General features: G+C 38.9%; 1 protein-coding gene across 1 annotated transcript in view; it reads right to left on the bottom strand.

Moving 5' to 3' along the window:
* Window positions 1-24746, bottom strand: part of RSU1 (Ras suppressor protein 1) — a 102755-nt gene that overhangs the window by 48135 nt on the left and 29874 nt on the right. Inside the window, exon 8 of the mRNA XM_061996679.1 lies at window positions 12008-12140. Coding sequence (XP_061852663.1) covers window positions 12008-12140 — 133 coding nt within the window. The remainder of the gene's footprint in view (window positions 1-12007; window positions 12141-24746) is intronic.

Below are 24746 nucleotides of genomic sequence, written 5' to 3'. Positions count from 1 at the left end.
GTTGTATCTTTTGTAAGTAAAAGTCACTTGTATTTCAGGACTCAAAACTGGCACACATGTATCCATCTCCACATCTCGTTCTTTCAACACTGTTCCATATTGGGGCCTTTACCTGTAGGAGGCTGTTGCACCTTGTCTTTGAAGAGCTCTGGATGCTGTGGTCCCACTCTCTTACCTTGGATAACTCCCAAAAACATATAACATGCAGAAAGTCCCATAAAACTAGACACTGGAGCAGGCCAGAAGGAGGGATCTGGGTATGCATATGAATAGGGATCAAATCTCTCCTTTTCCTGTCAAGAGGATTCATACTTACAGCACTGGGTTTAAGATTTGCTCCATTTACTTCAGCATATTTTTACCATCATGTAATGGCATTTTGTTGCAAGCCATATGACTGTAGGATTGGAAACCTCTCTGATTATAAATTTATAAGTGGGCTTTATGGATAACAAAATGCATTCAGGGAATCACTGTTTCTCCCACACACACTCAGTGAAAGAAATGCTGCTGTTTACATCCAGCACTGGAGTCACCTTCTTAAAACATCTGGTAAAACTATGAAGAGAGTTAATATTCTTGCATTTATTACTATCACTTTGGTGAAGCTGGAGCAAATTAAATGGTCACTATGTAAAGTAATTCTATTTATTGTTTATGATCCTGCATATTTCACTTTCATTTTGTTCCCCACTTTCCCAAGCAAGTGAAACAAAGAAAACACACAAGATTTTTGCTTTCTGAGATATTTGGTACTAACTGATTTTCAGTGTATCACATTTTTAGAGTTTTGTTATTAATATGGTTGGGAACAGAATAGCTTAGTCAAAAGGATTTGCCTAAACAGGACCTGAATCTGACTATTCCCCAGCTTTAACAGTAGGATATTTCTTGTTTGGACTGAGGAAAGCATTGAAATGCAGAACTAAGAAATCCTGTGTCACATACAGTAGAAGCTCCTGATTTTCAGGTCCCACTTTTCAGGAAAAAGTTAATTTTAATAACTAGAATTTAAAATGAAATCTGATCATAACCATTTTCCACACTGTGCCTTAGGTATAAAGGGCTGTGAAAGTGCATATAAACTGGAGAGCTGTAATATCTGCTATAAATCATGACTTTTACAAAGTTTATCAGAGCTTGCACAAGTGGCTCCAGCAAATTACACCAGAATCATTCCCACCTTAGTCTTCCACTGGATAAACAGTTGGTAAAGGCCATCATGAAATTAGGGACACTTCTCCATCTAACTGCTAGTCCTCACCAGCAGAGCTTAAAAAAATAAAGCTAAAGATCACAGAAAACCCTCAAATAATGCAAGACTGAAATAAGAAACTGGAGTTCAATAAAAGCCAGCATGTAATAAACCAGATATGACTGCATGGAGAATAGAAACTGCAGACAGTTCTGCTTGATTATAAAAGCGCCACTTTTTAATTTATCTCTCAAATAAAACCAGCAAATGTGTGTAGTAACTCTTCTTGTTTGGTTGTAGGGAAACAATCTGAAGAAGAAAACAAGAAAGCAAATCGACTGGATTTTGCAGATTACAAAGGGCTACCAAGGCTTACCACTCCCTACTGTTAACTACACACATTTACCAGAAAACGCTTATGGCTGCCAAGATGTTTCCCACATTAGTTCTCAGTTAGAACTGTTTTGTCTGTCATTTCCTATTTATTCTTCTTTCTGAGTCTCAAGGATTTCCTTTTGTTTCCTGCAATATCCTCACAAACTTAAAAAAATATGATGGGAGAAACCTTCAGTGAACATGAGGCAAGTTTCTTCTCTTTGGAGATGGAGCTGGACCCACCATGCTCACAACAGTTGTAGCAGTGGAACACACTATGGGGTATGAGGCCTTAAAATTGTGCCAGTTCTGGTAAAGTCTAAAATCAGGCAATAGATCATCATCTTTTTATGTTAAGCATAATCTATTAAAAGCCATCATGGTTCATACAAGAACTTTCATACCAAGATGTTGCTCTAAAACACTTTTTCCCCAGAAAGTATTCTGCAGCAATCAGAAGGCAATAAAAGAAAGTGAATCTGCTACTTTCCCTGGCAGCTTGCTCTAATAAGCATCCTTTTACAAGGCTGTAAACTTTGCTTTCTTTTCTTCAGCTGTTTGACTTCTGCTCTCAAAAAATTGTGGGGTCTCTGTATCTAAACACATTTTTAACATTCCTTTAAAACTGCTGACACCAGAATTGAATTCAGTATCAGCCTCAGCTGATGTTGGAAGTAGGTAGTTCTTATACTCACTACCTGAAGGCTTCTTTTAAGCCCTTCAGATAGAGCATTGAGCTGCAAGCTAACAGAGTACCTCAGTTATATTATGTCTCTTAAAACATATTCCAGAGCAAATTGCTTTCTGGAAAGCAGTATTCACTCCTTTTTATCTCCTCCTATAATCATAACCACAACACACGGTATATCCTGCATACCTCATTCACAGATACATAACTCTTCTTTGAGCTGCTTTAAAACACACTATACACAGGCCCAGTTCATTAAGTGATCCAGGACAAACCATATTTTCACTGCTGTCTTTGCACAACTTCCAGGTCATCTACAAGTTTTAGTTAGAAAGGACTCTATTTGTTTCCAAAGGACTGAGATCATTGAACAGTTCCAGGTCAGATCTCTGTGGAGCTCACCAGAAATGTCCTTGTTAGTAATTATCTCCCAAGACCCATCAGACAGTTGTAAATTCTTCTTAGTGTTTTATTGAAATTCTACAGTGCTCATTAGAAAATGAGAATGTTGTGCAGCTGTACAACTGAAGAGCTCCATATAATTCCATGTCACTAGAGAGCTGCCTTGACTAACCAAGTTTATAATGTGTTTTTTAGGAAATAGTTTTCAAAATCACATTCACACCTTAACTGTATGAATTATATTCATACTACACTTACCTTATTTCAGTCTTCACTAGTAGAATTCCATGTCTCTTCATTATTTAACCCCAAATTGGTGTCAGAATTAACTAGGACATAACAGCCTTGCTTGGTCTATTCTTCCTTGATATTAGGAGGACACTTTTGGCATTTCCTTGACACCACAATTAAGACTGAACTATGTCGAGTCCAGGCTCTGTTAGTCAAGTCTACTAAACCTTCTGAGTGCATGTCCATAGACCTGAAGGTTTAAAACCACTCTTCATAACAAAAAGTTGGTCAGGCCTCTACTTAGTGGACTGAGATTAACTCATCTTCCCTACAAGACCATCCTGCTTGCAGTGAACATAGAACAGATGTATAACAGAACATGACTATTCTTTCTGCATCATTATTAATAATCTATCATAGTTCAAAAAAGAGTACATTTAATTTCTAGGATTTATCACAATCAGATAGCCATAACCAATCTCTCCATGACTAAGAGCCTAAAAACATGGATTCCACTTTGGACTGGCCATCTTTCTCACTGCATATACTTTATTCCATCCCATCTATCATTTTTCCTGCTCAGTGTGCCACTTCCCTTCAGTTGCACAGCTCCCACTTTGTTTCCTCACTTAGACTCCAACCTGTCCCCAAGGCCAAGTCCTCAAATCTGTTTCTTACCACTTTAACACAACCCTACTTTTTTCTCACTACCACTGATTTTTGCCTCAGCTCCCGATCTTGCTTTGACCCACAGTTAGATGCAACTTTGTCTTGTTTCCCTACTCAAATCCTATAACCTGTTGTCACTGTTTCCCTACCTTTGGTTTGTGGAGTCCTCAGTTTCTGCACTTTCTTCACTTCTTCATTCCAATTCTGCTTCTAACACAGCCTTAGACATCTGCCCTAGTGACTTAAGTCCTGGGTTATCATCCTTGACGTGGAAAATGTATTACTGCATAATAGTCTAAACTTTATATGAAAGTTCACATCAAAGGGAATGGTAATATCAGCAGTTTGACCACTATTTATATGTGCAGTATCTATATTTGTCAGATCCATCAGTGATAACATTGTTTTTATTACATATCCATCTTAGTAATACACAAACACAGATATACGTAGATACTGTTGCTCTTGTTTATCTTTCAACACGGGTTCCAGTTTGCTCTTCTTTAGGGAAGAGTTACAGATTTGCATGTAAATGTTGTCTAAAGATGTCAGGACTCTGAGTCATCTGTTTTCTCTGGTGGAAATAATGTACTAATATATTTATCAATTTTTAAAATACAGCCAATAAATACAGCATTTGGTTGGAATACAAATCAGTATTTTCATATAAAATATACAGTAGCATGCCTTTGATACAACTGAACCAAACATAAATGACATGTTTATATTTCCCCACGTTGGGTTGATAAAAGATTTTTATTGGGTTAACTCCATTTTTTTTTACTGGTACGTGACTGAAATGTGTGAACCAGTATTGTTTATACTTGTTTATACTTGTTTATTTCTCTGCTATGATGGATCATGCTTCCTGCCATTTTTCACGGGAAGCTCAATTTTCCATGAGTTCATTTCCATCTCAGCACCTCTGAGAATCTCACCTAAAGTAAAAGACTGAAGTCATCACTTTTCCACTGTCTTTACCTCATGCTTGAAACCACCCTAAAACACACGAGGTCCCAGCTACCACTGGCACAGATGGTGCATCCAGTTCAGGGGCCAAATGGTAAAGATGCCAAGCTAAGAAGCCACTGTAATATGGATGTGAGTTCCAGTAGTGAACTGTTGGACAAATAATACCATCTTATTTCAGGGTAAAGGGCCCAGAACAATTGCAGCGGGCAAATGAGAAGGGACATTAAGTACTTGCCAAAGGTCCGGCCTATGAGCACATGCACGAGAGCAATCCCTCTAAGAACAATGACAATACCTGTTCTAGAATCATAAGAATTTTTAGACCCGAGCCTGAGAAAAAATTAGTGCATGTATGAAGTCTTCTATTCCACAAACAACCAAACAATACTAGTGACAAAAGAAAGATAAGGAAAGGAAATAGCATTTAATAAGGCCTATTTTTCTTATCAAGGCAAGGTAGACTCACACTACCCATGTTCTTTAAATCTCCATTGGCCTCTATGCATCATTCAAACAGCTGAGGCATTTAACCATACTCCTTTCAATCAAATCTATATATTAGACATGTAAAGCAATTGCTCTGTGTTCCTCTCTATGGTCTTTACTTTCCTTGGAGAGTCCAGAATAATCATCATTAGAAATTACTCCTGAGATCATACCGTGGTCAACTCAGTTCTTATTAGTATTGCTACAAGATTAGGGAATGACTGGATAAAACAACGAGTTGTTTAATTTTACTTAGAGACAGCCAAAGAGAAGCATTGTCTCTACATATCCCTTCAATACAAGTGGAGGAAGGAATATTATGAAGATTTTTATATGGTCAAATGAATTTTTCCTAATGATTATTTAATTTAGATGATAACAAGTAATTATTAGGTTGGTAAAAATTTTACTCACTTTATTGCACAAAATGGCCATTTATTTAAACAAGTTATTAAATGCAGGAATATGCAAAATAATCTTTTGCCTTACTTATGTTCACAGACAACAGAGCTTTGTCTCCCTTAGCTTAATGTCAATTGCACTGTGCAGTTATCTTAATATATGGGGGGCTCTAATAGGAGCTTTTCACTCAAAAATCAGAAGACTTGAATACACAGGAGCACAAAGGTCTGCCTGCATCACAGACATGCCATCCTCTGCCACAAGCAATCACGTCATATGCTCCTGCTCAAATTGATCAGTGCTCACTTTGAAACAACAAACAAGATTTTGCCTTTCATTTCTTCTGTCAGATGGCTGTTTCTATCAGAAGGCCTTGATCCCTTTATAATTAGACATCTTCCTTAAAATATATACCTGATCAGCTTATTTATATTTGTTCTTAAGCCCACCATTTTTTAATGCTTTAAATGAAGTCTCTGCTTTCCCTTTTCCCTCCCCATGACACCAATGATCTTTCCTATCAGTCTTTGCTTTGCTAAATAAACCAAATACCTTTTAAATCTCCTCATGGCTCTTCAGTCCTTCTATTATCCTACTATACTTCCTCACTTTGCCTGTTCCTGCCTGAATTCATCTTTCATGAACAGGTGACCAGAAATGCATAACATTTCCTTTTCTGTACTGGTAAATTTCCCCTCTCTCACCAAACTCTGGAGACAGTGCTTCTCTTTCTCTTCCCCCCACTCCAGCATATCACACTGGTGGCTCATAGAAAACCTGTAACTAATACACCCAAGTCTTCCTTTTAAATTGCTAATTCTTCTTATGTGGTGTGTCAATTCTTCTGTGCTGTTAGGTTTGTTTTACCAACAAACATCACTTAAATACTCTTGCTTTTTGTGCTAATGCAAACAAGTTAAGTCCTTGCAGGTCCAATCCCATGCTGCACAAGTAATACCATTCCAGGACAATCTGTCCTCCTATCAGTTCAATCTGCTGATGCCTCCATCTCAACTTCTAGCAATTCCCACTTCCCTGGAATGCTTCCCAACCACCAACATGTGGATTTTTCATTTGTCTGACCTATTTCCCACTCTGTGATTGGTTGCTTTACTGATCATCAGCTTGGACAGAACTAATCACGCAGATGAAATGAAACAGGGTTAACAACTGTGGAATAAAACCAGGAGTTATTTAAGCATACTGTTTATATTCTAGTACATTACTATCTTGCCAGTCTCCTCTAGCTGTTAAAAAGAAATGCTGAAATATTCTTCATTAATATAACCCAAAAGAAGAATCTCTTACTTCGTGACCTGGGTTTGCTGCTGTGGAAGCAGCTACTATGTAATAAGTGGGGGATCCCATACAACAATTCCTTCTCAAGAAAGCTGGGGAGATTGTCTCTAAATAGAAGACTGAATTGAGACTGGATTTTTCCAGACTGTAACTGCTGATAAAATGAGGTTTTTGATTACAATGCTTAGCACAAAGCAGCCTGCCCAGGGAAACCTATGTTCCAATGCTGCCAAGTGATATATGCTCAGGACAGCATTTATCAAACCATTTCCTTTGCTAAGAGTTAATGTGCCAGTCTAAAATGCCTTGCTCTTCTACTGCCTTGCCTGATGGAAGTGCAAAAAGTGCAACTTACTACCTTTTGCAAAACATCTTGTTGAGATGCTTGACTCCAAATAGACTGCCTTGTGATGAAAACCTGCTTTCTAGGAACTTATTTAACAGTGACTGCTCTATCATAATCCTGCCTTACTGGAATAAGCAGGTCAAACAGGGAGACAACAATCATTAAGTAAAGTGTTAAAAGGTTGCATGGGTCAACAACAGCTTGAAAAATGTTAGAAGTCTGAATGACATTGTAAGCACTCGGAATCCTGCCAATTACTTTGTTTTAGCTGAGATTACACTATTGGGTGATGATGACAGCAATAGACTCTGCTGTGATAAAAGCAAAATCACTACCCTTTCTGTTACAAGAATAAACAGGCAAAGAACAAGTTTCATAGGAAGATTGGTCAAGAGAATATGACTAATACCAGAAAAGTACCCAAAGAGCAGCTTTCTGGATTAAGGCTGTTGTAAATGCCAGCAACCAAACCCACCCACTGATAGCAATTGCGCACCTCAGCCTAATCATATCACTAATGATCTTACACCGATCCCGATGAGGACCACAAGATTTATGTTCTTCATAGGAGCTTAATTCACTGTTTTCTTTCAAACATTCACGTCTGTCTGCACTTGTCTAAGCACACTGTAACCACTAAATCATGCAATCCATCATCTCTTTGTCAGTACTCGAGACAGAGAAGATCCTCTGAGAATACGCTCACAACATAAAGGTTACTTTGAAAGTTGACTAAAGGCATGAATAAAAAATACAACAATTAGTTAAGTCCTTTGAGGAGATGAGGTTGCCATTACCCTTTACTGTTTGAGCAAGTTCTTCAACGCTACTGTGACACCATGCAGGGAGTTTAATGGCACCTTCTGAGTATATACAGAATCAAGGACTAAATGCAGCTCACTAGCTGAACTTTCAGAAAGTTAGTAGAGCAGTCAGAGTTTAAGAATCATTACATACTTGGCAAACTGACCTATTTCCAAATGATGCTATCACAGGATGATATGTGCAGGGGGTGTATTTTAACCAATGAAAGCCAGCAAAGTGCCAAGAGCTGCTGAATTTCCTGTTAAGAATTAAGAGGCCCTCCACAAGCATTTTCTGCACAATATATGGTCCATCTTTTTGTCAGCACAAGACTTCCTTGAAAAATGAGAGTTGGAAAAAAATCACCTGGTATAATTTCTCATGAAAGGTAAGGAAATTAAAGGAAATAGAAGAAGCTGCAAAGTAAGAAGAGCTGATGTGCGAGTCCTACTGGCTAACACGCTTCAGAAGTGAAATGCAATTCTTGTTTCATACTTGGTTCTTAAGTATCATGTAAAACAGAAGTGTGAAAATGTAAAAGTATGCAAGACAAATGACATTTTCTCTTTAGTCATAACCATCCCTCATGAGTGTCACCCCTACTTACCAATTAATCACTAAAGCACGAATATCCTAAGACAAGGCTAAAAATGGGGTGTGATTTTTCACTAAATATGCTTGAAAGAGCCAGCACATTTCACAAAAGAAAGAAGAGGCTTGTGATCTATTTGGTAGTTGCTTCACAAGTGCAACGTCATAGAATCTGAATGGAAATCTCCAGTCATAGTGTGCAGTTATGGCTTGTGCCAGTCATCAGTAGAAACCTTAAGGTTTAGTAACGTGACTGCGAGTGCGTTGGCAAGACTTACTGAGTTACCACTTTCTGGCTAACATAACTGCAAATCAGTAAATATGATGTTCTAATCACTGCAAACACAAACTGCAATGTATTAGCATAAACCACTTAGTGAAATGTAACTTGCTAAGCCCCTGAAACTTGGCATTTGTCACTGTGTGAGTATATCCTCTCTGTCTCAGCTAGTATAGGCAATGTCAGACTTGTAAACAGGGTAAAATGAGTATCTCAAATCAGACAGCAAAAGCAATGGGCATAGGGAGACAATTACCATCTCTAGAGCTCAAAATCCATCTACTATTTAGATTCATAGCTCCTGGTTTATGAACATCCATACCTTCCAGTACCTGAAAGTAAACTTGCTGATCTGATTGTCAGATGCTAATTTTATTACCTTCTCGGTGTTGCAAGGGAGGTTATCTAAGCTGCATTCTATTCAGTGACATACTTAGAACTGTACTGCTTTGTCTCAGAGCAAGAGTTAAGCTGTCTGGGCCTATCAAATGTTGCAAGTTAATTTTTAAATTTTTCTTTTGCCTGAAAGATCCAAAAAACATCAAGAGCTCAATTTGCTTAGTTGGGTATCTACAGAGAGAAGTATTACATTCACGTATCAGCACTATGACTTGCTTCATGAGAAAAGACACCACCTGGGTGCACGTTCTCAAAGGAAAAGGAAGTTCAAGGAGGTGTATAGTTGTCAGCAAGAAAAGATCAAAATTTCACCACAAAAAGGAGTTTTCATTTGTTTTGTGTTCACAGATTACTTGCTTTTGTGCACAATAATGCTACTAGACCTGTTACCTAGATGATGCCATTGCTTATGAGTTTTAACACCTAGAAAAGAAATGCAAACAGAAAAATATCTGTAGCAGATGGCATCCAAGTAATTCTCAGATCACATATTGAAAGGAAACTGGAAATAAAAAGGACAATCTTTTTCTGCAGAAAAACCCACAAACTCACTTCATAGCACATGAAACAAGTAAAATGAAGAATCAAAAGAAGTTGCTAATGGGATTCTAATAAGATTATACAGATATTTTAAATGTATGGTTGAAATATAAAGTGACTCTATGCTGAAAATAAAAAACCATCTAATTATTAATATCTGCATTTTCATTTTTGAAAAGAATGACATTTTTCCTGAATAAACTGTTATGATCAAAGCAGAAACCATGAATGAGGCATGGAAAGACTTTTTGATTTTGTTTTCCTCCCCCACTATCAATGACTAGAGACTGATTTTGCTTACATTGTTAACTATACAGGCTTCAAATGTTTACTGTGGATGAAATCAAAATCAGACCATTAGCCAACAAGACACTATTACACTTCAGCAAAGAAAAAGACAGCAAACATAATATGGCTCATTTAAAACAGAGAGCAATAGCTGAGGCAAGGGATGAATTACAGAACCTGTTATGTCTATTTTGGTTGCATAAGGAAAGTTGCCAGAGCAGCTTAATATATCTACAGTTACAGAATATTAAAATCAAAAATTATAGATAAATAAAAACAACCCCTCACTCCACCAAACTGAATATGGGTCAAATCTTCAAAACTGTCAGTTAGTCCTTGAAACTCTGCTGCTCTCATGATGCCCAAAGTAGTCCCTGTAAGAAGTGGATGAGGGTCCCTCATCTACCTTGCTCAGCAAACAAGCACAAAATTGACAATAAACAAAAATTTACAAAACATAATCAAGAAAGCTGGATTCAGCTACACAATGGTCTGTGGGGAAGGGATGGCCTAAGGAGGAAGACAGCTGTTTCCCTATACCATCTCTGTAGTACAGAGTACTACTGGAAGAAGTGTGTTGCAGCCTACATAAATCTATGAATAAATCTTTCTTGTGAACACATATTACAGCATATATATCAGGATACTTCTGAGACACACAATTTTTGTAACCACTCTCCCATCTGTGATCCTTTTCACTTAAATTCTGTAAATGAAGAACTGCTCACAAAAGTCATTGCTGGATCACTTAGTTTCACATAGAAATTCACATCTCAGTTACTTAATTGGAATCCTAAAACCTTCACCTGTCACAGAAGCACAGAATCTTAAGGGTTGGAAGGGACCTTGAAAGACCATCTAGTCCAACCCCCCTGCCAGAGCAGGACCACCTAGAGTAGGTCACACAGGAACTCATCCAAGTCAGTTTTGAATGTCTCCAGAGAAGGAGATTCCACAACCCACCTGGGCAGCCTGTTTCAGTGCTCTTTCACCTGAACAGTGATGAAATTCTTCCTTGTATTTCTTTGGAACCTCTTATGTTCCATTGCCCCTTGTCCTATCATTGGCCATCACTGAGAGGAGCCTGGTTCCATCCTCCTGACACCCATCCTTCACATTGTACACATTAATGAGGTCGAACTTGTGAATAGTCTCCTAGTCTCCTTTGGTAACTGAATTAAGAGAGCAACTACATAAAAAAACAGTCATAAAAGCTTCTAAATGAATCAAAAAATATTTTTAAAGAGGAGATGCAAAAACTAACTTTCCAACCTAGAGGTTGTGCTGTGTGTTGTATTATCTACTGCTCGCTTCTAGGAAGACAGCATCAAGGTTGTTGTCAGACACAAAAATAACTTCCTGTCTAAAGTTTTACCACAGACTGGTACCATGGAAACTTTTACTGAAAGAAATATTGACATTCACTAAATGACTAAAGACATTGTTTCATTAACAATATTATTTCCTGAACAAATGTGTAGTATTTGTACACAGAATTCTGAATTACAACAGAGAAGTCCCAGTGTGATGTGGTTTTTTTCCCAGTCACACCACTGAACGAAAGCACTAGTGTATTTGACTTATCAGGGCTGTGGACTTTTGTAAACCAGTCCACATCAAAACAGGTTTGAATTCTGGACATCTCTTTCAAAACATCACAACTTGCCTCTAAAAACATTAACAAATATCTGTTTAAATCTATTAAAAATTACTGTACATGATTAAAATTAGTACTTCTCAAAGGCTTGTAATGCTTGCTGGTTTGCATCTCTCATGTTAGTTAATAGCTCTCAGAGATGAACAACAAATGCAGGACAATATCAAACAGTCTTTATGCTTTCCTAACATGTTTGGATCACATGTACCTTCTTGTCAGCAAAAGTCCTTGATAAAAATGTACAGGTTTGCATATCTGCCCCGAATATCAACCTACAGCACGGATTATAAAGGAAGAGTGCAGCTGGTAACACTTTGCCAGATACACTAGAGGAAAACCAAACCAAACATAGCTGCAGTACAGAAGACACGTAGAATACTTACTATTTATATGTTTCTGAACGAATGTATTCAAAGACATGAGATACTCCCAGCTGGAACTGATCAGCAATAGGGGTAACCCAAGGATTGTTCTCTGCTTTGAAGACTTGCTTTTGACCAGTCAAATCCAAATTACCTGAAAGAGATGAAACAAAACAGCATACACATAAAAAACCCTGAAATATGCAGAATTGGAAAGAAATACCTTGCTGGGAATAGAAAACTTTTCTTTCTTTTTGGAGAGAACAACCATAATACAATCTAACAGCAGAGAGAAATAGGGGGACACAGTAGTTTCCACTATGATGGTGCAGTTCTACCCTGTTCATTTCAGTGTTGATACATTTTGCAGAGCAGGATTGAATTCAGATTTCTTCATCAAATTACTTTTAAGCAGGGCTTAATAGTGCATAGGTGTTGGGTCCTCTCTACCATGGCTTATGGGAATGAAAGGAGAATGATGCTGTGGTAGGAGCTTACTCTGCTGAAGCTTAGCCTTGCAAAGCATTTTACAAGATGGTTTGGCCATTGAAATATTTTTCTGTATTCTTTAAATTATGAAGCTCGTGCTACATTTTACATTCATTGTGAATTTCCAAAGTAACAATAATGGAAAACATCTTTAACTATGGGAAACGACAGAAAAATTACAAGGTCTTGAAGACTGAGCCAAAACATCAGGAAAATGTGAAATCAACCTGATGTGCTAACTTTTCAAAATTAAAGGCACTCATATAAGCTGCATGAACACACAGGCATGCCACAGGAGCTGCTGCAAGCTCTGTGCTTGCTGGCCATTTTGGCTGCGCGTTCTACATTACAGCTAATCCTTGATGTGCATTTCTCCATAAGAAGGGTTAACACAATTAGAGACAGACCATTATACCATGTGAAAAGATGTCATGCATCTCATATCAGCCTATCAACAAGTTACCATTACCTTAGCAAGCTCATCTGTCAGCTGTCTGAGGCCTGTTCTTTTGAAATAACAACAGGCAGGGAACATTTCACCCCTCTGCCTCACGCTTCAGTGCGCCTCGTTAGGAGCCTTGCACCCATCTCCTTTATTAAGGGACTCGGCAGCCCTGTTCTAACAAGGATCAAGAAGCAGGATTAAGTACTGTGACAAAGAGGACCTAATAAGCTAGAAACTGGTTTGTCTAAATCTATGCTGGCTGAAGGCACAGGCTCCCGCTGTTGGCTGCTCAGCTTTCGAGCACAGGCTGCCAGTGAAGCCATCCAGCACTGTGATTAGCAGCAACCCTCTGACCAGTGCTGCTTTGAAGATCATGTGTCACTCAAGGGCTTGCTTTGCAATTGCAAATTTGATTTTCCATTTTATTACCTGCAACAAAACACATACATGCACTCCAAAACCACCAGTGCTGTAAACACTCACTTGTAATTACAGCTCTGCAAGTACCACACCAAGGTAAAATCATCAATCTGCATACAACTAATAAAAATAGTTACCATTTGGGGAGGTAAATTTAGGCCCATCGTGGGTCAAATTCAATGCTGCTTACAGGAACAGATCCCACATTCCCAACATTTGAATAGCCAGGGCCTCCACTGAATCCTCTCCTCCCGAGCTGTGTTAGAAATCCGCCCAGAGAACGCTGCCGTATGTTCCCATCCCTGCAGCACAGTGTGCCTGCTTCCATTCCAAATACCACATGGCCCATTTAAGTGTAATTAATTGAAATAAATACTATTCTGCTAAAGCCAACGAAATCTTACAGCAAGAAGAGGACTGCTCAAGCAAAATGAACTCTAGGTCCCCATTCCAAAGGAATCGCTTCATTTTTCTCCATCTTCTGTTTTTCCCCAAAACACTCTGGGGGAAGGTACAGATATTACTTTTTACATTCAGAGGTAAGAGGCAGGCAGACATCCTAATGATACAATTAATCTAATTACAGAGGAAATTGGGGCACCCAAAAGTGCAGCATCCACATTGAAATCCACATGCTCCCTGCTCAGGGAGCTCTGCTGGCAGCAGCTGGCCTAGCAGCCAATCCCACGGGCTGCCTACAGCTGGAGCAAGAGGTCAGCTGCCAATTCACAGCCTCAGGTTTTAATGGAAGAATTTAATCAAGTGTTATAGTGTGGAAAGGAACAAACCATCTGTCCTCATGGTGAACACCAGGCAGAAAGCGGGTGCTCCTCTGCACAGGAGTAAAGGAAGGCTGCCTCACTGAAACCTTTAAACTCCTTGTGTTTGATGCCAAAATTTCCATCTAGAAATGGACAGAAATGGGCAGAAAATCAGGATAGTAAGTCAGAGAGCTTGTTTCACTTTATCAGCACTAGGGAGAAAGCAGATTTTAAAAGCCCTGCCACAAGACAAGCCATCTGAGAACAAAGAAGCCATATAACTGCACCTGAGACAGGATGGAAGGGTGTCACTCCTGCATCATGGTACATTGCTTGGGGTCATATCCTGGTGTCCTTTCTGTGCTTACAGCTAAATCATCTGTGAATCAAGGGCTCACCTAATTGTGCTCCAGTTGTGGGACATCCAGGAGCCCCAAGCAAAAGGCCAAAGTCTCAGGAGCATCTCAGGAACAGTACATGCTGAAGTAAGCAAGCACACAGGAGCCCTGCGTGAACTCTTCTGCCCCAGTGCACCAGGACAAACCCAGCAGCATGGATGAAGTGATCAAATCCATCTGCAGCAATGGCTCTGGTACTAGGCTCACTGCAGGAGAGTTATGAAACTGAACATCCCTCACAGATGTGAACTTGCCCCCTCCCCCAACAGTCTCCTTGCCTAGGTGTTTTTTAAGTCAGTGCTGTGCTAAGAAATGCTGTTATTCCATCCCTGCAGCACTAGAGCCATGGGGCAGGGAAAAAGCTATGGCAGATGCGCCTTTATGCATATTGCCTAACAGCAGCATCAGCAGAACACTATCCCCAGGCCTTTAGGAAATTTATACACTGTTCTGCTACACAGATCACATCAAATCCCTCGGATATTTTTAGTAAGCAAAATACAAAATTGCCTCTAGTAAAACTCCAGTACTGAAAATACAGCCACAAAATATATTAGGGCTGGAGACTGCATTGGTCATTGCTGGTTTGTTCTTTCCATGCACATCAGCCTATTAAAAATATTTGTCATCTCTAATATTTGCCACAATTAGTAGACTAAAATCTTCATAACAGACCTAAGGTTCTCGCTATTTTGCCATGCTGAAAGATATCAACTCCACTGAAATGCTTCATGGTCATGTGCCTCCAGTAAGAGAGGAAGAGGAGGGTATCTTTAAAACTATTCAGCACAGCCCCTTTCCTACCTCACAGAAGTTGTTTTCAAATAATCTTTGAACATTACTCTTATAAACAAATAATCAAAATTATACATCCCAGAGCCCAGGTCTAACATGCTTTAAAAAATCTTCCAATTCTAAGCCTGAGAGATACTTTTGTTAAAAAGCTTTCTGTCTTGAGCCAACAGAGATTTCCAAGTGGGAAGAAGGCAAAGTGGACGTATGATGCTACCCGAGAGCAGACACTGAAAAGAGAAGAGTTCAGAAAATAGAAGAGCAGAGATAAAGGTCTAACAGTTGACTGCTGTGGATGACCTGCACAGAATGACCAAAAGCTTTTTAAAAGAAGCCAGCTGTGTGGTCTTAGAAATACCTGACCTTGGTCATTTTTTTTCCATCTCAGCACTAATTGTATCTGAAGATGATCCTGAAACGTTAAGTTGTAATGGATCAGTGTGACTGAACTTCTGTGCTTAACCCACCTTACACCTGAAAAGCCTCTGCTGCCCAAACCCCCTGTGAGTTGCTACCTGGAAGCTACTGGTATAGTAAACAGATCTATACCAAAACAAACCCTTGAAAAGTCAAGGACAAAAATGAAAGAATGCCTTTTTAAAATATATTCTAACTTACACCATCTATTGACTAAAAATAACATTTATCATCAGCTAAACTCAGAGCTCCTATGGATGGACAGAAAGGAAATCTTGTATGGTGGTGGGCACAACCCATCCTGAGTGATGTTAAAGGGAAAAGGCAGCTTCAGTTTTCCTGTCCCTCCCTCAAGAAGCCTATCCTGCATTTGACCTAAAACACGATAGTTAATGTTTCTTGTTATTTTCCTTCAGTGCTGTTGAAATAAAAAGTGCTTTGTGTGAGCATTCATATTTTGCTTAATTGCCTGCAAAAGGTCAGAAAAGAGCTCATAAAAACAAATAAAATGCTGCCTCCTGCAGTCGTGTTTGCAGAACATGTCAAAGGCAGTGAAAGCCACTCTATCACTTGGACCAAGGGTATTCTCCTGACTTCCCAGACTCCCTCTGCCCGTTAGATCTAGCCTGCAAGCCCCTTTAATACACATCTACAAGCCCTTCATCCTCTTGTGATGTATGATGTAATGTGTAATTTTTGTTTAATGTATGAGTACTTAAGGTATGGTAAGGTACAACTAGTGTCCATAGGCATTACTTCAATACAAACAAAAGAATACAGAAGGAACAAAAACCTGGCTCGTCCTTTCCACTCAAATGCCTCCTGGCAACACTTTAAATACTTTCAAAAATTAAAAGGTGAAATAAAGTAATTAAACAACTCTGACATTTGAGAAGTGAACATTGGCATTCAGCATAAGAAACATGATCCTAGCTGTAAAATGCCAGATCTACGCCTCTTTGTAATCGTTTAAATTCATCCCTAGCAGAGCTTCGTTAACATCAATGCAAATAATTTCAGCCTGTACACTGCTGAGTTTCACACCTGTGCCCTGTTGATACCCTCCAACTCACCTGCCACTCTGCACTGACCTCAGGGAGAAGCCTCAGGCTGTAAACACATCCTTTTTAGCCATTCCTCTTAGGACTGCAAATTAAATGTTCTTTCCCCTTTTACAGCACAAAGGTCCTGCTCTCACTGTCAAATGTAAGGACAGGAGGAATCAAATTAGTTTTATTTCTCTATTTAGATATAAATAGATTCTGTGATACCCTTGAACCCTGTTTTATTAAACACTAAGTAAGGGATCAATCCACTACACTAAATTTAAACTTAGGTGATATGTAAAAATGTGTCTGTCCTGGCTTGTTTTAGATATATTCTTTATTACTTTTGTGTCATGTGCTTCATCTCCAGAGGGAGATTGATTGAAGCATGGGGGTGGAAGAAATATCATATGACTATTATGTCACAAAAATGATACCAAAGCAATTAATGTGAATGATATCTTAAAAATTATGTAAAAAAAATGAAACCATGTACTGATTTCTAGGCCAAAGTGTTACCAAATGATTTTTACACCAATTTTAAGCACATGTAAGCTATGTACCAGTAACATATTGTTCCTATAAACATGTAAGATCACCTCATCTTTGAAGACCTCTATCACTTTTGAAGGATTAGTAACAGAATATTTTTAAACAGTAGTCATAAAGAAGCAGTAAGACAACAGAGAGCAAAGACTTCTTGTACATAAGTGAAGTGTGATTCAATCTTTCTGGAACCAGCAGAAATATTCACAGAAATACTCAGTATGGTAAACAAATCCACAGCTCCATAGCATATGTCAAAAATACACATTTGCTTCTTGATGAGTTTCTATGCATTAAAAGAAAACAACTAGTAAATCTAAACCTTGACTGAAGTGCCTCCAAAAGATCCCAGCACCACTTTTGTGCTCTTATTCCTATGTTCTTGTACTGGAGAAGGTCTAAGGGTATTACTTGGAGTCACCGGCACCTCAGAGTTTCCCAAAGCAGAGCATTGGTGGTAGATTTACATAGTGAGGGGAAAAGGTTCAAGTCTCAACTAACAAGAAGTCAAATTCAGTACATACAAATAAACCTGACACTCCTGAGCATCCATCAGACAGAAGCAAGCTAGAAGTCTTCCTCCAATTGCTTTCCCAGCCACACAGCTGGGAATGTCTGCAGCCTCACTTGAGCATCAGACAGGCAAGAGCAGGCTGAATGAGCAACCTGAAAGCCAAACACTCAAGTCCAAGTCTATCCTCAGTTTCACAATCATTTTCAGGGACAGAAATCAGGAGTGTAGGTATTGTAACATCACACATTATTCTAACAACTTCTTGCACCTAAATAAGAATTTCTAATAACGAGAGTTCAGAGATTAGGCCCCAACCTGAATGTTCACTCAAATACATCCAACAGTAGATCTCTGTGTCAGCTCAGTAATTTAAGAGTTTAACAAAGAGATTTCAGAGTGATGTTCAAATGGTTTATGGCTGTTAATGTGCACTTTTAGTGCTGAACTGAGCTGCCTTAGATCTCAAACACTGCTGCTTCTCCTGCTCATCTACAAGGGAGAAAGATGGACCTGTGCTTTCTTCTCATGGGGTTAATGAGGATCAACAGCTAAGTCTCCTCTCACTCTTCCTTTTGATAGGTTAAATAAAGACTGATTACTCTGTGTGATCCAAGAATCATTACTTGATTTGCATCAACTCATCACAAAAGGATCTCAGTGAAGTAAAGCAAAAGCAAAGCAACTAAATCCCTAATTCTCTGTCCTTGATATAAAGGTGAAGTGATGCAGGGCAAACTGGTATTGCCTCAGGTACTGCTACTACAATTCTGTGGGAAAAGCTCTAGCACTGTCCCACCTCAATTTCTTTTGACAGAAAAGAGTTTAAAAACAAAGTGAAGGTAGTTCTGAGATGTTTATATGAAATCCCAGCATCACAGCAAAGGTCAGCAAGAATCATTGTACCAAAGTATAATGGGGAGTCTGACACAAGGAAACTTCCATTCCGGAATGTGTCAGGACTGAGGATGAAGCCTGGGAAAGACAACAAAAAGGGTGAATGCTCAACTTCTTCCTTAAACCATATTTCAGCTATGAAGTACAGGCAGAATATAGACCTAACCTGTGTGGGCAAACTCACATTTCAATATTCAGGTGACAGGAGAAGCGTTCAGCTCTCTGGGAACAACAAGGGGAGAGCCCTGGCAATTTCTACCATCACTCTACACAACAAACCTGACCTTTGCAAGACAACTGGTAGAAAGAGTGAACAATATTAACACTCACAGATGAAAGCCAGAAAACAGGAATTTACTCAACGCAGCACACAAAGCACTCCCAACCAAACAACCTTCTGCTAACGGCTTGTACTTCCCCATGACAAATCATGCTGTTTCAACAGCCAAACTCCACTATACACATCCATCAGGTACCAAGGCAACCAGCCCAGCTGATGCTGTTGTGTGGGTAGCTAAGGGGAACAGCAGAAGAAACAGTATTTTGACAAAACCCCAAGAAATTACTTCAAAATGTTTCCTCTATTCTTTCTAAAATTATTTCAAATTACTATTAAATTCATTTCTCTCACATTCTTAATGTAAGAGACACCATTTACTAGAAGACCTGCAAGTACTGCTAAGTTTCATTGATTTTTCTTTGAAAGGTGACATGTTGTGCTGGAAGCACCACTTCCTTCACCACTCTGAGTAAGAATCATACAGCACTCAAGGGGAAAAAACCAACAGTCTAAGAGTTTCCAGTAAAGAATCATAGAATGGTAGGGGTTGGAAGGGACTTTTAGAGATCATCTAGTCCAACACCCCTGCAGAAGCAAGTTCACCTAGATCAGGTCACACAGGAACATGTCCAGGTGGGTCTTGAAGACTTCCAAGGAAGGAGCCTCCACAACCCCTCTGGGCAGCCTGTGCCAGGGCTTCCTCACCCTCACAGTGAAAAAAATCAAGCCAAGAAACATCCTATGTGGCAGATAGTTTCTGGAAAGAAGGGAATTAACGTGATGTCAAAGTCATTTAACATCAAAGATGTTCTAATGGCATAGGAAGTCTTACAAGTTAGAGGATCAGCATCCCAGTTTATGTTGAAATGTACTGCACATTTTTTCCAGCCTCAGAAGCTCCTCTGGGATTCTCAGTCACATGGGAATTCAATACAGCATTCTCTCTTTGAAAGGTCCCTGACAGGTCAAAATCCAGTTAATTTAAAAATAAGAGTTCAAAAAAGTTCCACTGTATAGCTTTTGCCCTGTACCTTTGAAGCTTCATTCAAACTCAAGTTGCAAAGTACTCAGAAGAGTGAAATCACTTCTATGAAACACAAAAAATGAACCAAATTTAACAGCAAATACGTTTGCTGAGATTGGCTCTAATTACAGTACTCATACCTACCACAGCTCCAACAGATGAAATATTTGCTGACAGAAACATCATTATTATGCTGATAGTACTTATAATCACAGTACAGTCAACATTAGGAAAGCCTACACACACACACACACTGTAGTCATCTAAGAAGCAGCAGTAGGACTTGCATATTTTAAAATCTAATGTAAGATCAAATCTGAATCTTGGGAGGTTTGACAAGAATTACAGCAAGGTAAGAATATGAATGCCTGTGGTGTAAATCTAAATGATGGGCCATAGAAAACATTTTTCTGTGTATAATGAAACTGCAAAGTTGTCATCTCTTCCCATATACCTTAACTCCCATCAAGTATTCTGTAGAATCAGCCTGGTTTCTAACTAAATACAAAGTGGTGGGGTTTGGTGGTGTTGGTTTTATTCAGGTTTTAACTTAAAATAAGCCAAAACCAAGAAACACAATTAGAACACTGACAAATTTTCAGAGATGCTTTTCTTACACAAATCATCTGTCACCTATCTTATTACCTCTATTTTTATATTATTTATCAACTAATAACTGCTACATCAGTAGTTCTAGAAAGGAAGTTATTTTGTTCATCCACAAAGTTCACTAAAGCTCCTTACTTCTCTACACCATCTTTGCTTTAATTCCAAAAGTAGAAACAGGTGATTTTTAAAGGCATCAATTCAGTGCTCAGACCTGGTGTCCTAAGAGCCTCAGGATTGGTCAGGCTTCCAACAAGCACCACAGACCTGTATGTGCTGTGACACAAGTAGAATGCAGTGACAACTTACACTGAAATAAGCTTGGCATTCATATCAAGCACATTTCAAAAAGAAATATTGTTTGTCAAGTAAGTGATTTCTATGTTTGCACATGCCTGTCATAATTACCTAAGTAAACTGCTATTTTGATTCATATTAACTTGAACAAACAACTGCAGCAACTACTTTGCCTAATATAATATTAATTCACAATTTCTAGGATTGTTGCAAAAGCCTAAATTCTAAAATGTCTCGTTATGATGGAAATATTGAGACTTTTGGCAGGATTCCTTGAACTTTCTATTTCGAGCCAATCCTTTATCCCCAGAAGGTAATTTAGCTGTTCGAAACTAAAAAATGATGAAAGAATTATGTAGCCATTCTGACACACAGATTTAATTTACAACATGTTTCACCCTCCTTAGAAAGGTACATGGCTACTTACTCCAAGTTTTTTCTTCTTTTTGAAAGAACTTGAATTTTCACTTCTCCAGGATGTACCTAACTTCATTGTTTTCAGAGTTTCCCCTTTACCTGAGGAAATTATTTAATGAACTAGAACAGCTGGACTATTTAATGAACTAGAACAGTTGGACTAGATGATCTCTAAAGGTCCCTTCCAACCCCCTTTGGAAAGGCTGCAGAAACTGGGGCTGTTTAGTCTGGAGGAGACTGGGGGGAGATCTTATTAACATTTACAAATATCTAAATGGTGGGTATCAGGAGGTTGGGACATCCCTTTCTTCAATGGCATCTAGCAACAGGACAAGGGGTGATGGGATGAAGCTGGAACACAAAAAGTTCCATTTAAACATAAGAAAAAACTATTTTACTTTAAGGGTGATGAAGCCCTGGCACAGGCTGCCCAGAGGGGTTGTGGAGTCTCCTTCCTTGGAGGTCTTCAAGACCCACCTGGACATGTTCCTGTGCGACCTGATCTAGGTGACCCTGCTTCTGCAGGGGGGTTGGACTAGATGATCTCTAAAGGTCCCTTCCAACCCCGACCATTCTATGATTTCATGATTCAATTTTAGAAAAAAAGAGGCTAGTGATTAAAATGCATCCTTTGAAATGACTGTTCTTCCCACATACATAAACATGAGAGAACTCCATGTCCATGTGTGCACAGGAGTGTTGGCAGCTGAGTAACAAATGCAGTCAAGATCAGAGTCTGGGTTTTAAAAATCCTGCCATTTGTTTTTACATCAAAACCTCAAACCTATATATAAGCTAGTTTCATTCTCTGGGTGACTACCATTTAGCTACAACTCTGAATAATCTGCACCATATACTACTTTTAATCTCCTGATTCTGCTAAAAAAAAATCCTTTACGTGGCAGACATGGGTCTACCCAGATGACCATACAATGAACTTAAAACACCATCATTGATCTTACTAATTGCATCTGCCACTTTACGTGGCTCTTATTTCTACTCAGCTTTCTTTCCAAACACCATTCCCATTGTTAAATGGTCAGAATACACAAAGTGACAGATTTAGTGCTTCCTTGGCAATTTATATAACTGACTGCAACTCTGTTGCAATGAATCATGATTTATTTGTCTCTCAATGCAGCATGTAACCTTTTAAATGCTAGAGAAAAAAATGCCAGCGCTTCTTTAAAGTTTATATATGACTGCCCACCACCATTCCTCATGAATGGGTTTGAGAGACAAATGATAAAAACAAGCTGCAAATTCCACCCACCTACTCCCGACCACTTCCTGCGTTCATCACTCACATGTACTGTACTTACAGACGAGCACCCTCACCCAGAGCACCAGTGCAGTTTTCTAGACCCCTCTTTTCCTCCTGGGCAAGAATACTTCTTTGCTAAACTCACTGAGGATAATACTGATCTCCCCCAGCCCTCTTACTGGCACTTGCCACGCTCAATCACATCAGATGAAATTAGAAGCAGACTGCAGGGTTTTATTTAATGGTATATCTCCCCACTCCAAAACTGTGATCCCAATGCCTATCTGTGGCCTTTTCTCATACTCTTATTTCCACTACCTTTAACAATCAGTTTCATGTCCTCCCCCCCTTCCCCTCATTCAAACACACTGTTTTATTCTGGTTGTTTATATTGTGCCCATCTCCCTGGTAAATGAACATCTAACGACTTATTGCTGTCCACCAGTGTCCAAACTAAGCCAGACAAAAGCCTTCAGCACCTTTAATTATGAAAGTGATAATGAAAGAAGAAAGATTGTTTACTTTAAATGGAAAAGCAGTACCTCCCAATTAATGCAAACAGGACCTGCTCATTGAAAAAGCTATTTATCCAACATGAACAGCACAAAGTATTTGGATAGTTCTTCTCACATTATAATTCCATTTTAAAAATTTAGAAGGGAGAACTTAGAAAGTAGATAAAAATGGTTTTGTCTCAGATAGCAACTATGGAATTAGCAGCCCATTAGGGTACCACTCGCATACCACCCTTCACTGGCAGACTTCAGAACTGTCTGCAAAGGCTTCCTTCTCTAAATAGCCCTAGTTTGCAGAAGGGAGAACAGGATTGCAGAGATGAAGTGACTTTTTCTAATGGTTCAGCAGATTCAGGCTTCCCTGTGGCCTGTTCCTACCTGATCTCAAATAAGCTCTCTTAGGTTCAGTCTGGTGCTCCATTTACTAAAGTACATTCCCCAAATGTTTGCCTAGATGTTTAATAAACAAGCAAAGACATTGCTTTTCACAGTAAATACGCTTGCAAGTGGCACAAATTACAAATCTATACTTCAGTGTAATGTTCTGTGGTGATGCACCCCAAAATCTTGGCTATTTATGAAATCTGAGCTAGCCCAGTGCTGCATGTGGCACAGACTGCACTAGAAATTGCAACAACTGATCATGAATGAGGATCTTTGGTAACACCATCAAATGAAACACTGGTAAATTAATATGTGAAGAAAAATGTGTAATTTATAGAACAGCATTTGAGTAATAAAGGAGGTGACAGGAACTTAAGCTGTGGCAATGCACTTCACCCTGGTCAGGGTGAGGCAAAGTTACAAGTACCTTTCCTGTATACTGTCCTATAATTCCAACAAATCTTAACTAAAAGGAGAAATGCTTCCCTTGGCCCTCCTGAGTTTTGCAAGTCAGTGCAAAATAACAAAAAAAATTGTTTCAAACATTTCCTTTTTGTTTGGATAAATGATGGTAAAACCATTTCAAATGAATTTGCTGTTATGCTTGTATGGCAGCAGCACGTTTAGAACATTTAATTAGCCACAGAAGATGGGTAGACTCAATGCAGCCTTTAATTTTCACTTTCTGGACAAAAAATAAGGCTGTAATTTAGGAAGCTACATAAAATTACATTTATAGATACTACATGCTTCTGAAATGTATTGCTGTTGCAGGACTTTATAAATAAATAGGATGTTGACAAAAAGGTAAAGAAAGTATACCTGTGTCAAAGAATAACCATCTGAAATTATGAAAACCAGAGCAACTTTCATCATTGAGGAGAAAGAACTTAACACCCAAAACTCAGCATCCTATAGTCTGCTAGATTGAGAAAGGCAAGAAAACCATGGTGGGTAAACAAACAAGAGTCAAAACAAGCATCTTTCCCCACCTCATAGGAAAAAAGCACTCTATAAACAAAAAGTATACATTGAAGACTGTCACATTCATGCACACAGCTGCCACATTCTCTAATGGGTAAAGTAAGTAAGTTCTTATGACAACAAATAATTGTACTTTATCATGCCAATTTCAGTCCCTTTGAAAAGTCTCTTTGAAAAGAGGAAAAGAAGCCTCTCTATAGCAGCCCACAATAACAAGAAACAAGGAATATAGCCCTGTGTAATAGCAGGGAATTGATGCAGCTGCAC

This window comes from Colius striatus, chromosome 5 (genome assembly GCF_028858725.1).
Source record: "Colius striatus isolate bColStr4 chromosome 5, bColStr4.1.hap1, whole genome shotgun sequence".
Lineage (NCBI taxonomy): Eukaryota > Metazoa > Chordata > Aves > Coliiformes > Coliidae > Colius > Colius striatus.
The sequence above is the reverse complement of the archived record's forward strand: the minus strand, read 5'-3'. Positions and strand labels throughout refer to the sequence as shown.